Source organism: Carex rostrata, chromosome 35 (genome assembly GCF_964058835.1).
Source record: "Carex rostrata chromosome 35, lpCarRost1.2, whole genome shotgun sequence".
NCBI classification, from domain to species: domain Eukaryota; kingdom Viridiplantae; phylum Streptophyta; class Magnoliopsida; order Poales; family Cyperaceae; genus Carex; species Carex rostrata.
In genome coordinates, this window is record NC_135952.1 from 3,448,126 (window position 1) to 3,463,798 (window position 15,673).

General features: G+C 34.2%; 3 protein-coding genes across 3 annotated transcripts; 1 reads left to right on the plus strand and 2 right to left on the minus strand.

Moving 5' to 3' along the window:
- Positions 1-3,901: 3,901 nt before the first annotated feature.
- LOC144549676 (uncharacterized) lies at positions 3,902-7,448 on the plus strand. Its single transcript, XM_078298450.1, has 8 exons — positions 3,902-4,183; positions 4,446-4,590; positions 4,791-4,959; positions 5,532-5,802; positions 5,882-6,147; positions 6,588-6,803; positions 6,885-6,993; positions 7,082-7,448. The coding sequence occupies exons 1-8, from the start codon at positions 4,033-4,035 to the stop codon at positions 7,129-7,131; spliced, it is 1,377 nt and encodes a 458-aa protein (XP_078154576.1). The 5' UTR covers positions 3,902-4,032; the 3' UTR covers positions 7,132-7,448.
- Positions 7,449-7,604: 156 nt separating this feature from the next.
- Positions 7,605-9,041, minus strand: LOC144549355 (AAA-ATPase At2g46620-like). Its single transcript, XM_078298062.1, has one exon. It carries the CDS (start codon positions 9,039-9,041, stop codon positions 7,605-7,607), a length of 1,437 nt encoding a protein of 478 aa, XP_078154188.1.
- A 2,001-nt stretch (positions 9,042-11,042) lies between these two features.
- Positions 11,043-14,574, minus strand: LOC144549539 (mitochondrial import inner membrane translocase subunit TIM23-2-like). Its single transcript, XM_078298305.1, has 2 exons — positions 14,029-14,574; positions 11,043-11,561 (listed from the first exon to the last, which is right to left on the minus strand). The coding sequence occupies exons 1-2, from the start codon at positions 14,439-14,441 to the stop codon at positions 11,399-11,401; spliced, it is 576 nt and encodes a 191-aa protein (XP_078154431.1). The 5' UTR covers positions 14,442-14,574; the 3' UTR covers positions 11,043-11,398.
- Between the last annotated feature and the right edge of the window lie 1,099 nt (positions 14,575-15,673).

Below are 15,673 nucleotides of genomic sequence, written 5' to 3' on the forward strand. Positions count from 1 at the left end.
ATAAATTAATTTTATGTTGTTCATTAGACACAATTATCTAAATATTAACAACCATTACTAAATTAGTTGTGTTCACAGGAATAAAAATTTCATCAATATTATCACTTTGAAATTTGTTTCTATTAACAACCATCAATTTTTTTTTTTAAAATAAAGGTTTACAATTAATATTTCGTCATTGTTCAATTATATTATCCATTCATTTATGTGGATATTTAAATATCACTGCATATACATTAGAAGTAGACAAGTTAATCATTTATTCTCGAAAACTGACTAATATTTTTTATTTTTTTAATAAAGGGTATGATGGACATTTTACAAATTACAAATTTATTAGACTGCTAATATTTTTGCTAAACATGCAACAATTTTTTTTAATATAGGGTATAATGGACACTTTATAAATTTAAAATAAGTTTTAATAGACTAAGGGATTAAAATGATAAAATTTGTAAGTGTTTGAAGATTGAAGTTTAGAAGGGTAAATGCGATATTATGAAGTTTTTGAGGGGTATACATGACATTGCCCATAAACTTATTCAGCATACGCTGACAATATACAGCGTCACGTTTAAATTCAACAATATCTACAATTTACAACATCTCGGTTAAATTTCAAAATTTTAATATTTACTTTTCTTAACGAGCATCAGTCCATTGCTTACATACCACCAAAAATAAAATAAAAAATTATTGAGGCTATGATCATTTCTTAGTGAGGCTATGGTGCATCAGTGCATTTCTTAGTGAGGCTAGGTTCTGATCATTTCGTGCATTGAATTCATATTTTCGTCTTGAAAGTTTAAATAATCGATTTGAACTGTTCAACATTATTATCATATGAAAATATACTTGGAGACTAAATTTTATATTTTTTGCGATTTTTTTCGATTTTTTATGGTAGGTAGAAAATCACTACTTTTGGATGGTCTAATTTTTTTAAATCAAGTGATTTTCTAAATTTTTTAAATCAATAAAATAATTTTCTAAATTTTTTTTAAAAGAATTCCAAAATTTATATAATTTGGTCTCCAAATATATTATCATAAAATAATAATATTGAGCAGTTTCAGATTAATTATTTAGACTTTAAAAATAAAAATTTAAATTTAATGCATTACAAAGTATCATAGCCTCATTCAAATTACGGATCAAAATATGCTATTATTCTCATGCATGAACAGTGTTCCTGCTATTCCTGTTTTTTCAAATCCAGTTATTGAATTGTTTTGAGATGCGTGCACAAAAAAGTTTTGAAAAAAGGTTGCTTTGAGATTCGTTCCCGAAAAAAATTGAACGGTTGAATTAAAAAAAAAACAAAACAAAGATAGCAGAATTACTGTTCACGGAAAAAAATAGCAGCGAATTTCATTCCTTCAAATTACAAAGTAACATAGCCTCGTTCAAATTATAGTTATAACACCGACCTGTAATATGCATGTCAATGTCATCATTTTGGATATTTATTATCATTATTCATTAATGAAGTATGGGTATGACATTTCACAAAACAATAGGAGCAGATCAATAGGAGCAGAGGAGCATCTGACTTGTCGGAAATGAGGAGCATTGATTTCAATCAGGTATAACCACTCAAATCTATTTCAAACTTTCCAATAAATTCTTATAATTAATTAAAAGGAAACAATTTTGAAAAAAAATGACCAATGAAGTTGGTGATTTATTCAAAGAAAATAAGAAATATAAATTTCTTTCTTTTATTTTTAAATAAAATGTTAAAAACAAAAACTTTCATCTACTTATTCTTTTTTTATAAAATAGTCTTAATTTTATCTTATACAAGATTCACAGCCATATTTTCATTTCTTTGTGGAAAATCTACCTTATCTTATCATATGAGTTTGAATTTGGATCATTCGATCAGAATCCGGACCAATCAGATCCAAGCCTATAATGCACGGGGCCTGTTGAGATTCGTGTTATTATATAACAAATGGATTGAATTCAAACTCAAACGGTGACGTACCTTAAAGCATCTCTATTGAACTATTTTTTCAATTTGAAAAAAAAAAAAGATGTTCAGTATTAGAACCATCATTTTTTGTGATTTCTCAGACCTGAATTTTTTTTGAAATATCTCTTTTCAAAAAATGATAAACAAAAAAAACTATCAAATATGAGAAATTTCATATTTAGCACATCCGCAGTGTGAAACTGTGAACATAATCCAAGTGTTCGCAACTTCATATTACAGGTAGATATTTTTTTTTCAGTCATTTTGATCAAAATTGGATTTTCTACGCTCCTTGATTGGGCAAAAATAATTTGGGACCCATACTTTTTAATGTCCCTTTAAAACAGCTGTTTTGTTTGAGATTTTTTTTGTAAATGTTGTGTTCGTAACGTGAAATTGCGGACATCTAATTTCTGTTTGTAATTTCACATTGCAGATTATTAAATATTGAATTTTTAGAATTTAATGATTTTTTTTATTTATCATTTCTTTTAAAGTGATAATTTTATGTTACAGACAAATACTTTTTTCAGCCCTTTGGATCAAAATTGGATTTTCAACGCCCCTTGATTGATCAAAATTGAATTTGTAATTTTACGTTGCAAATTGTTTGTAACGTGAAGTTGCGGACATGTAATTTCACGTTGCAGATTCTTCAATATTGAATTTTTAAATTATAATGATTTTATAATTTATCATTCTTTTTTTACAGTGGCAATTTTAAAAATTTCGGTTCTCCGACAAGTGAAGGACAGCAAAATACTGTCACCGACACTGAGCTTAGACGAAACAAAATATAATGAAAAAAGGGGGGTTCCGCAATAAATGCGACAATACTGTCCAGTCACAGTCAAAAATGTCAAATAGCTCCACTTCTTTTGTCCTCGTGTGGGCCCCACTGCTACTGCCACTTAACTCAGATTAAGAGAATAAAAAATAGTTAATTAAGTGTTTAATGACTTAATCCGCCTCCAAATGGGTAAAGAGTTTAACAGAGTAGTTTTGACTTCATGCAGCGCATGGACTATAGAATCAAAACTGTGTTGCATGTAGTTCGTGCTCTGTATGAAGCCAAAACTGTTCCGTTCCGTAATAATTAATTGTTTATGCTGTTAACCTCGGATGAGATCTCACCTACCGGAATACATTCCAATTCCATTGCATAAATTCTCTGTTTGCAATAAACAAAATTAGTGCGCACAGTCTAAGATTAGGCCCATAAGGGAATAATATTACAAAACGTCGCCTGCACATGGATCATTCGGTGCACTTCGTTCGTACCCTTCATTAATTCTTAAGATAAAATACCTAATGATTTTATACCTTTTTTTTCTTCCGGTTTATTATATTAGTTGAAAAAGTTTTTTTTTATTATAAAATATGTTTTAACTAATAACAATTGGTAATGATATTTTCTATTATGAATAACTACAGATATAAAACATAACGACATAACAAATATTCTATTTTCCTTTCTCAACTTCATTATGAACTTAATTTAACCAATTAGTTCACTTATCTGGTGTAAACTTTTTAGTTATAATAGCCTAACAAGATATGAGATCAATAAAAGTAAGAGCTAAATACTTATTGAATTAAAAAAACCTAATGCAACATTACTATACACTTAATTTTAAATATTATCATGTCAATTTAATTCGACAAACTATTATTATGACGCCTAATCAGTAATCAATATAATAATTATTTGTTGAAAACTCAATAATATATCTCTTAGTAAATATATGGTTTTCAATTACAATTAACATATGATATTGATATATAATGCTAATGAAAATCAATTATAAAGAATGCTTAGTGGTTAGTGTTAATTGTTCTTAACAAGGGTGTTTCGTGTACGACTTACACCAGGTTTATTTAATCAAAACTATACTTCTCCAAAGAAGTGCATAAATAGTGTTAGAGTTTTTCAGTGAAGCCATCACTGAAGCAAACAAACAAACACAAACCTCCTCCTTTTTTTGGCATTTGTTTCAACCAAACTCGTCACCTTGGATCTGAAAATTTGAAGGGGAAATCGAAATTGAGAGAAAATGGAGATATTCTATTACATGGTGTTTGGAATTCTCTCGGCCGTGGTGGCGCTATTGGAGCTGAGCAAAACGAGCAAGGATCGAACCGCCACCTCCTCCGCTTTCACCTCCTTTAAGAACAATTATCTCCTCGTTTATTCTCTCATGATGGGTACATTCATTCACTTATCTCTTGTTAATTCGCCATTGATAGACATGGAACTCTAATTTCCTCAAATATCCATTATTTCATGCTTAGATTGCTTCTCATAAGATTAATCCAGTACAAAAGTTGGGTTATGGGTAAGAGCTATTTCGTACCCGTTACATTATTGGGTAATTGACAAATATTAAATTATATATGATATTATGATTAGATTGATTGCTTCTAGAGATAAATACTTGAATATGTAACCTATTTTTTAAATTATCAGCTGGTGATTGGTTGCAAGGGCCATATGTGTACTACCTCTACAGCCAATATGGATTTGATAAAGGAGATATCGGTCGTCTTTTTATTGCCGGTTTTGGTTCTTCAATGTTATTCGGGACCATTGTCGGTTCTCTGGCTGACAAGCAGTGAGATTTCTTCATTAATCTACACATTGATTTCTCATTTTCTGATTTTAAGAACACTGCAGTGCCAGCAGCAAATTTTTAATTTTTCTAAATCACAAGTTTAAGAAAAACAATGTACCAACCAAAACTGATAATTATCTATGTTGTGTTTTATGGATCTTAAGTAAGAAATATCTGACGTAGTGAGGTAAATAATGCAGAGGTCGAAGGAGGGCATGTATTACATACTGTATAAGTTACATTTTGAGCTGCTTTACTAAGCATTCCTCGGAATACAAAATTCTAATGCTCGGTCGAATTCTTGGGGGCATTGCAACATCTCTCCTATTTTCAGCCTTTGAATCATGGCTTGTGGCAGAACATAACAAGGTCACTAAAATTGTCTCCTTATTTTGTATTAAAAAACAGTTCCAAAAATGCCCCTTCAATCTATCCAGTTACTGGATCTGGTGGGTTCAGGTTGTGTCTGCTTAGGTAGTCCCAGTGCCCAGCAGTTTCAAGTTAGTAACCTTTATGTCAGTTTTGGGCAGGGGCAGAACCAGAAAATTGAAATAGGGGACCCGCATAAATAAGTGTTACGTAATTTCATTTTATGAGGGGGGTAAATAGTATTTTTTTTTTGTAAAAATTGAAATTTTTGAGGGACAAAACTGAAAAATTCCAATCAATAGAGGGTGCTTAGCAATTAAAAACCGTCTTGAGAGTGGCTTGTTCCTTTTAACAATTAAAGAGTTTTCTTTTAATTAAGTCATCATAGTGAGATATTTTTTAGTCTAAAAAGTTTTCTTTTAACAATTAAAGAGTTTTCTAAGTCTATGGAATTCTGAATCAAATTTACCCATTAACCCATCAGGATAGGTCAAGTCAAGAATTGAAATGAAGTTAAGAATTATTTTAATAATTTTTTAACATGTTTAATTCTTTCAATTTTATTTATCCAGAGAGGTTTTGATCCCCAGTGGCTCTCCTTGACATTCTCTAAGGCTATTTTTCTTGGCAATGGCCTTATAGCAATTGTCTCTGGTCTTTTCGCAAATCTGATAGCCGACAACCTAGGGTTTGGGCCTGTGGCACCTTTTGATGCAGCCGCATGTGTTCTTGCTATAGGGATGGCTATTATCATGTTTTCATGGACTGAGAATTATGGTGACCCGTCAGAAAGCAAGGACCTATTTGGCCAGTTCAGAGTAGCTGGAAAAGCCATTGCTTCTGGTATGTATAATTAAACTTCTTTTATATGAAAATTTTGATAATAAACTTTTACTGATGAACTTATGTATGAAAAGAACAGATGAAAAGATTGCTTTGTTGGGGGCTATACAATCACTTTTCGAGGGCTCCATGTACACTTTTGTTTTCTTGTGGACCCCTGCATTAAGCCCAAATGATGAAGAGATCCCTCATGGTTTTATATTTGCCACATTTATGCTTTCTTCTATGTTGGGTAGTTCAATTGCCTCCCGTTTAATGGCACATCCAAAGCCAAAGGTTGAGAGCTACATGCAGATTGTTTTCGTCATTTCTGGATTCACTCTGCTTCTGCCTGTTCTTACAAATGTAAATGCCTTTTTTGTTTCAGTCGTTCTATTTTGCAAAAAATAAAAAATAAAAAAGTAAATGTCCTAAGTGAAAATGTACTTGAATGCTAAATTTTATACCTAAATAAAAAAATAGTAAAAAAAAATTCTAAAAACCGTAAAATTTGATCTACAAGTACATATTCATATGGAGGTCATGTTGAACAGTTTAGATTGACTGTTTGGAATTTAAAGATGGAGATATTGATCCATAATACAGATCAATTTGCGCTATGCATTAGTACCATAGCCTTTTCTACAAATGCCCCCCTATAGTAGTTGCATTTGTATGATCAAATTAAAGGAGGAAATTGACTATTTGGTTCAATACTCCCCATTTTGGTCTTTGACATATTAAAAGAAAAAAAAATTAGATATGAAAAATAATAACATGGATGAGTGTCTGCTTTCCCGGAGTAGATTTTGGTGACTCCATCAACAGAGGGAGGGAGTAGCATATCGATTGGAGGCTCGATTCAACTACTCGGTTTTTGTACATTTGAGGCATGTGTCGGCATTTTCTGGCCGTCTATAATGAAAATGAGGTCCCAATATATCCCTGAGGAGGCCCGAAGCACTATCATGAACTTCTTTCGGATACCACTTAACATTTTCGTCTGTGTTGTGCTTTACAATGTAAGTTTTAAAAGGATACCTCTTTACAAGTTACAACTCATGAAATTTGAGGAAATCAATAATTGTGTTGCTCATTTGAAGGTAAATGCATTCCCGATTACTATAATGTTCGGCATGTGTTCTATTTTCTTGTTTATGGCATCGGTGTTGCAGAGAAGACTTATGATTGTCGCTGAAAGCCAGAAACCGAGTAAGTTATCTATTGTTTGAAATTTTTTTATGTGTTATATTATTAAGTGAATTTGCTTTTAATGATTTTCTTCTCTGTCTTTTACAAGACTGGATACCATCTGACAAGTTTGGTGATGAGGAGCCTCTAACAGCTTAAAAAAGCTGGTACGTACCAATCTGCATAGCGTACCTATTAGTTGAGCTACTGAATATAAAAAATAAGGATATGTTCAAGGAGATCTAGCCCATATAGTTTTGAAGTCAAGATAATATATCATTGGTTAAGTTTTTTGAATCATTTTTTGTATTCTCATGTTTTGTGTATTTATCTTTATATATAAAGATGACATTTGTTAGTTGGAAGAGTAGTTTCAGTTGAAAGCATCAGAGGGAATTTGATTGTTAATTTCTTGGCAATGCTCAAGATAAAGCCTGTCATTTATTTCTCAATAGTAAAGGAAAACTTTATGCTAAGATGAGGATCTAAACTGAGATAAGCTTCCATTAAATACAAAGTGACATTTTAGATTTTCCTTATCAAAGAACTGAATCAAACAACTAATGGTAATTTAAAAAAATAAAATAAAACAAAACAAAATTCATTAAACGAAATTTGCAATCTTGTCTCTCTTAAAGGTACCTCCATTTCTGCCATCCTCTTGAAACAGCAGCCGACTTATCATCGACACTCTTTCTGACAAATTTTGGCTTACTCCCCGAGTCGCGGCTATTTGAACCCGGCTTAGAAGCCACTGTTGATTCCATGGCTTGTAGAATAAGTTGAACAGTTCGTGTCGTGGATTGTCGGTTGGAGAGCATTATCTCCCCTACCCTCGCAGGGCTGATTTGCAACCCCCTCTCGAAACCTTCTTCAATGAACTGGAACTGGTTGTGCTCTCTGACACCAAGGTATCTATCAGCAAGCTTCATGAATGTGTTGAAATCACACATAGGGAGATATACATGCATGTCAAACCTACTCACCGGGACCACCGTGCGGTCAACCAAATCTTCGCCACCTGTCATGGTAAACACCATGATCCTCTCATCACCACAGTATGAGATAACCCGATTTGTGATACAATTGATGTTTGCATTTCCTGACTCAGGGGTACCCTTGTTAAGGTAAAGATCGAGGTTTTTTAAAAGAATAAGGGAGCGTGGCCTGGTGCGTAAAAGGAGCGTCTCGAGGATGTCTATACTGCAATGGGATATGTCAATGATGCACACATCAAAACAGAGAGCCCTTGCCATGGCAACTGCGAAAGAAGATTTACCAGTACCGGGCTGGCCATAGAGTAAATAACTACGGTTCCACAATCGACCTAAACGATGATAGAATGAACGGCTTCTCATGAAATTCTCTAAGTCGACGCAAACCTGTTTTTTTAGGCCGTGATTAAACACCAAAGTATCGAACGTTGCTGGGTGAGTGAATGGCATTGAAATCCATCTAGTTTCGCCATTCTTATTGCTTGCGTGGGTGAAGAATCGAATCTCACGGCGATTCTGTTCGATTTTACTGGCCTCATATTCAATATGCAAGAGATAAGGTTGGAGCGCACGAACCCGGTCTTGGCGCTTGATACATAGAACAAAACAATCATCACCATCAGATGGCTTATTGGTCCATGTTATATGAGCACCGTCAAAGGAATCATGCACGGTATCACCGGGCCCCAGGTGGAGGTTGAATCCATTGGTGTTGTTACTGTTACTACTGTAAGCACAAGAAAAGAAAGATGCTGAATCAGATTTCTCCAAGATAGGGAGAGAGGAGATATATGTTGCCACCTTGTGGTACAAAGGATTCTCATGAGAATCAGGTCGGTACCGTGGCACGGTGAAGTGTTGGTACGCTTGGAGGTGCTTGCCTACCAACCGCCAGCACCGGCTTAAGCAATGGAGGAGGAAGCGATGCGAGCATATGATGCGTAGGAGAGAGACGATGACAATGAAGGAAACAAGAGGAGAGAGGAAAGTCAGGTTTGGAGGCACCATTGCTATCATGACAATGATGAAAACAAGAGAAGAGAAGATAGTCAGGTTTGGAAGCGCCATTGCCATGGTGTCTAATTTTTGGTGCAACCTATTAAAATTAGAGCTGTCAACTAGTATCATACGGATCGGGTTAAAGCATTTTCATATTTGTACCCGTTAAGTTATACAAAAAAAAAACTTTATTAGTACTTATCCGATAAGTAAATAATTTTATTTATCTGTATCTATTTTATTGAATACGATACAGATCAGATAAACGGATAAAAAGATATTAAATAGATATATATGAACTATAAATAAAATTATATTATATCATGTATAGTACATATATAATATAATTACTTTATAAGTAACGGGTATGTAATAATTTTTATTTGCATGTATCCTTGTTATGTTAATCGAAAAAAAAAATTTAATTTTATCTGTATCCGATAAATTAATGAATAATAATTTTATAGAATACGACAAGGGTCGGGTAAACCGATGATAGAGTGCCATTAACACCTTTGATTATAACTTTTGCCTATGAACTCGTTTTTCAAAATAAATAAAAAAAAAAAAACTATTATTAGAATTTCAAAAAGGTCAAGTAGGCGGAAATAGCTTGCTAAAAAAGGACATCACTACAAATCGGCTAGACACTCCAAAGTTAAAATTAAAAAGGGTTTTGTCAAATAAAACAGAGAAAATATATATAGATAGGGACTAGATCCAGGAATAACATGATAGCTAAAAATGAGGAATAATGTAATTCTAAAAGGAGAAATGAGAGAGAGAGAGCATAATTTAACATTAGTATAAAAAAAACAAGAATTGTGGAGCAATAGACTTATCTAATTAGAACGAAGGAATTTAAGGAAATAAGATGAATAGTCCGATAGAATTATTTTTATATTCGAATTTGATTCCATATTATTAGTGTATATTCTACTTTTATCTTTTTAATTTTAGTCATATATATATATAGAGAGAGAGAGATAGACTACCATGATTTGCAAATTAAAAATTAAAGTGAGTATTCTAATTTGCACTCATATTTCTAGTTCCCAAGTTCAAATAGTCAATCCGAACTTCTCAACATATTCTTCATATTGAAATGTGCTTGGAGACCAAATTTTACATTTTTTTTTTATTATTTTTTAGAAATTTTCAAAATCAGTATTTTTCTGAATTAAAAAAATAATAAAAAATTCAGAAAAACACTAATTTTGAAAAAATCTAAAAAAATAGTAAAACACTGATTATACCTATTCTTTTTAGTTGCATTCGATTTATTAAGGATGTATGGTAGGAACGAAAGAAGCATGATGCCAGGATATTATTTATATTGAGATCTAACTGGTAAATACTTTGGATTGCTCTCTGCCAAATAGTTCACATAATTGCCTACTCGAAAGAGTTTAGCAGAAAAATTAAGCATTGTTAGATAACATTTCGAGTAATTAACGACGTATATAAACACAACTACTTTTACCAGAAAGAGATATCTTCACTATAAATGATATTGCTCGAACTAATACCATATAAAACAAACACAGAAACTGACTGGAATAACTAAAGAGCCAAAAGATGTAGCATACTTAGATTTATGCAACTGTAATCACCAAAATATACATGGTAAAGAATACGAACGAGAAATAGCAGGCTTCAGAGGCTGATGTTCCAAAAGACATCATAAAGTAACTTGTATCATCAGAAAAAAGAAAAAAAAAACCACATATCTTGTCAGTTGCCACTAAATATGATGTCAATTTTACCAATATATAGCCCAAATGAGCTATTACATCAACCTAACACAATAAACTTACTTTTTTCTTCGGCTGTTTTATCAAAAACCCTAGCTTCAAAGATCCACGAATTCAAATGCACCACATATTGATACTACAGTCGACCCGACTGTAAAATGAAATACTGTAATTATGTTATCAACAAATGACTATGTATCAAATCAACCATTCGGCAAAAATCAGAAGTGCTTCTTTGGCGATAATACAAAGTGAAAATAATAAGAGACTCAGTAGAAGAACCCAAGCAAGAGATTTTCTGAAATGAAATATTAACATAGCCAAAGTCAACAAATCAAACAGGTACAATAAAAATATTCCAACTAACACCACAAATGCACATAACAACAGAGAATAAACAACCTTTTTTTTTTTTCTTTGACTACATGTCACATTCTGAGATTTCACCCAGAGCATTAGCAACAAATTTTGAACTCGAAAAGAATTAAGTCATGAAAACTCATGTCTCGATTATTTAAGCCATAAGCCTCTTTTAAGAAATTTACCTTCAAAATCGGTACCGCAGCAATCCTGGCCAAGCGACCAAAAAAATTTGCCACAATTGTATAGTACTAACTACAAACCATAAATTAACAAAAGAGAAGTAATCTAGTATTTTAATTAATCCATAGCTAAGACCTAGAAAGGCACGTATCTCTTCACAGTCTGTTTGCCAGCCATTGCTGTCCCAGCAAGAATTCCTCCGATAGCACCGGCAATAGCAGCTGAGCGGGGCCCATTTGCAGCCCTAAAGAGAGCTCCTGTCCCAAGGCCTGCTACAACACTGTTGATCCAGTCATCTCTGTATTCACCAAAAAAAGAAAAATTCTTAGGTAATGTTCTCTATATAAGTTATATGATTTTTGAAGAAAAATGTATGCAAACCAAAGATATTGAAAAAACTCCGATACAATACAAGTACTATTCTGCAAACTAAAAGGATAGAAACGGAAAATTTTTAGTATATACCCTGAAGTAAAACTTCAAATACCCCTTCTATCCTTAAAATAATAAAATAAATCTTGCATGCCCTGTATTATATTCAGTGTCATTTCCTCATTTCATTAGAAGGTCATTAGTAGCCCAGGTGTCACATTTTAACCATATTATTGTAGATTAGAGAGTGAGGTTAGGGGCATTTGAGCATCTTTCCAAGAAAATAGGTCCAAATGAGGCATATAGTTAATTGTAATTCATATCGTGACTCTTTTTTAATTTGAATTGAAGCGGTGAATCGTGAATTGAAACAAATTGTAAGAAAAAATTAACAAAAACAACCAATTAGAACATACAGGAAAGTTTCATCCAGAAACCATTATAATGCCACATAATATCATGTCTATGTGGTTTAACACTAAGAAATGGATATTCAAGCATGCATGCAATTAATAGACACTGCATAACTGTAATTTCACAATGTAACCCACGTGATTTATAATTTTAAATGTCAATGTTTTAATATACACTGAGACAAGTTATGACTTCTGAAACGCCATCACATATGTTGCGTTTTGTATTGTGCGAGCATGATTGGAAAATAATTAATTCAGGTAATAAGAATAACAATTGGATATTAAATAAGTTCAATAAGCACAACGTTATCATTTGTATCAGGAGACTAATATTTTCCATATGAATACTGTATTTACTACACTCTTTTGTTAAAGTCAATAAAGTGCCGTTCTAGCACACAGAAATTATATGACCAATCAATAGATTGTCATGGTTTCGCATAAACCAACAAGAAATTATATTTTTTAAGAATATGTGAACCATGTCTAATCAAAATATTTATACTAGTTCTCCTTCCTGCCCAAGCCAGCCATCATTCCTACCTATATTATTTCTACAATTGTATAGACATCTCACCGTTATAAATAAAATTAATAGCAAGTCAAGAAAGAAAGGACAAATATGACTCCAATCTAGGTGAAACACCATTTCCTTATATCATCCCTCTCTTCATACCTTCACGGCTAGGGTTTTAGTCCAAAAAACGAAGTCAGAAATATGAAATAGACAACTGATGAGTGGGTTCGATCCCAGCAAAAGTGAATCAACAGAATCAAACAATTCAGCTACCGTGAATCGTTACCATAAATGGATTCGGCTGAAACAATTCAGCGGTCCAGCGATTCTAAGGCGATATGCATCAACAAGGGTGACAACATAATCAAATCGTGCAAATAAGAATCGTGAACCACACGACTCTAATCACAGTGGAACTCGCATCTGACACATATTGGATGCAGATATACGTCAATTCACCTATAATGCATGTCATATCGATATGCCTATCGCCAGATATCTGGCTGAAAAACACTACCACAAGTGGACTCCACAACACTAGGGAGATTAATTTAAGGTAAGGCGATGGTTTTTATAGGCACACGAGTGATCCAGACATTGTTCCTATTCCATGTGGGACTAATAAAGTTGTGCAAAACCGGAGTAACTCAAGGAGTCCCCTCCTATGTAGTGAGTCGATGCTTCCATTTATAAATATGCCTTTTTTGGTTTAGCCCCAATTTTTTTTAAAAATCTACCAGTCCTATGAATGTTTTGTTTTATCCCTGAACTTCAAATTTCAGCTTTGTTTTGTCTCTAAAAGTTCTATCACCTATCCAGCATTTTATTCAAAATAATTACATGTGCCTTTTTGTTTGACTATTCATATTCATAAAACTAGAATTTTAGTCAATTTTTTTGTATAAAAACAATTTATATTTATACATGTATAACTTATCATATCCTTGAATTTCATAGCATGCCGTATCGCCGCATCCATCTTATCATATCCTTGAATTTTGTAGCATGCCGTATCGCCGCATCCATAGTGTATCCGACGTGATACTTGCATATGTATCCGTGCAACAGAGACCGAGCTTTTCGTGTTATTTAGGAAATGCACACACGATGCATCAAGGGATGTATAGGTTAACTTCCTTGTCTTTTAGAGGTTACAAATGATACTTTTAAGCCTTTTAAAATGCATGCATGGTATTTTCTAAAGTGTGTGTGACAAGTATAATATTTCAAACTTTGCATCAATGCACGGATATGATTTGTTAATCAACAAAGGTAAAGATCCAAGTAATTTCTAGTCTAACAGTCAACTGCCGAACCAACTAAAGAATGTAACTGGTATTATTTCTGTTAAAAACACTGGTATTATCTAACCATTGACTAATATTAATTGATACAGTTGAAGAAATCAGTGTCAATTCAATAAGAACTAAAGCTGAAAGATAAGATCAAATTGAAATAACCTGTCACGAACCGCGACCATGCCACTCTCCATACCAGCATAAAGCAACCCGATCACTCCTAGCTTATTCCCAAATCTCCTCCCATCCTGACCACACGAATTGAGAACACGGTTGAGACGAAGCTTCGTAGTCTCTCCTGGTTCAGCAGCCTTTACAGCACGGCGGAGTCCTACAGCGGCGCCACTCACAGCACCACCGAGGTATCCAACCCCGGTGTAATAGGTGAGGTTCTCGCCCCAGGAGCGTCTCTGAGCAAGCGCTTCCTCTTGAAAGAGATACTCTGGTGAAGTAGGGAGATCGTATATGGTTCGATAGGGAATGTTGAGGTCTTGATAGGGGTTATATTGTCGACGCCCCGATTCGGTGGGGTGATCGCGATCGGATTGACTGTCGAAGAGTCTTGGATCCGCCATTGTTTAGGGGTTAAGGGTTAGATTGTTCTCTTAGTTGAAGGTGGAATCGGAGGCGAGAGAGGCGAGAGACGGCGGAGAAGAAAGGGAGCGGCGAGGAATGCCTCTTGACCGAGACTTTACAAATATGCCCCTTTGCTTGACCTACTGTAGCCTAGAGGAGTCCAGGAGAGGGCAAAAGGGATTCTTTTGATATTCTGAACTTAAGTCTCAAGTTCTCAACAACACTTGAACAGCCGACATTCTCATTTTTGGGCTCTATTTTCTTTTGGGCCAGAGTCATGCTCGAAGAGGCCCACAGGCATCGAACTCTCTGCTGGGTAATCCACTAACCAGCCCGGCCCGCTTTGTACCATCTGTTTTGATAGATTCTCCTTCTGACGGCTAGCTAGTTCAGATGGTTGATATATATAGATGTGGGTTTATTTCATAGAGTAGATTGTGATACGTCCTAACTCCATCATATTAATTCTAGGTATTGAGATAGGTTGGTTGATGAAAAAACCTGCATCAAACCTATCTCTGAAATTAACACACCCTTTAATAGGGTCTCCTTATCGACTCCTTGTTCGGTTTATGGGATCCGAAGAGATTAAAGCGCAGTAGGTCTAAGTACGTTCTAACCGAGAGGGTTTAGTCTGTGCGAGTTAGTTGTGTATTTATTATGTATCCAGGTGAAACCAAGTGCATATTTGATAGGTACGTTATTCTATCCTCTATGTATCGTGTATTGCTGAGTTTGTGGTCCCCGAGCTCAGTGAACTTTGGAGTATTTATAAGCCAATTAATATGTCAGTTGGGTCTCGTTCGGGCATTCGGCTGGGCTTTCCTCACAGCCCGAGCAGTCGGTTCAAGTCTCGTACGGATGACTCGAACTGACTTAACTCGCAGGCTGGTAAGCCGATTGGAGTTGCATACGGACAACTTGTACATGCCTGCTTCTTGGGCTTGCTATCTGGGCTTAGTACTTTGCTCATAATGGTTTTATAAGGCTTTTTAATTAGTACATGCATGGCCCTATCATTAGCCCCTGAAACCGGAATGTATCAGTGTAATATTTTCGGCGAATCAGCCCCTAAATATTTTGTATTGCGGTTCAACTAAGTGAGGCTAACTCAGTCATAAAAGAACAACCTTATAAAGAAACACGGACAGGGAGACCCAAAATGTCTTTTATGTTCACATGAAGATAAATCCATCAACTACCTGTTCCTTAATTAATTGCCCCAAAACAA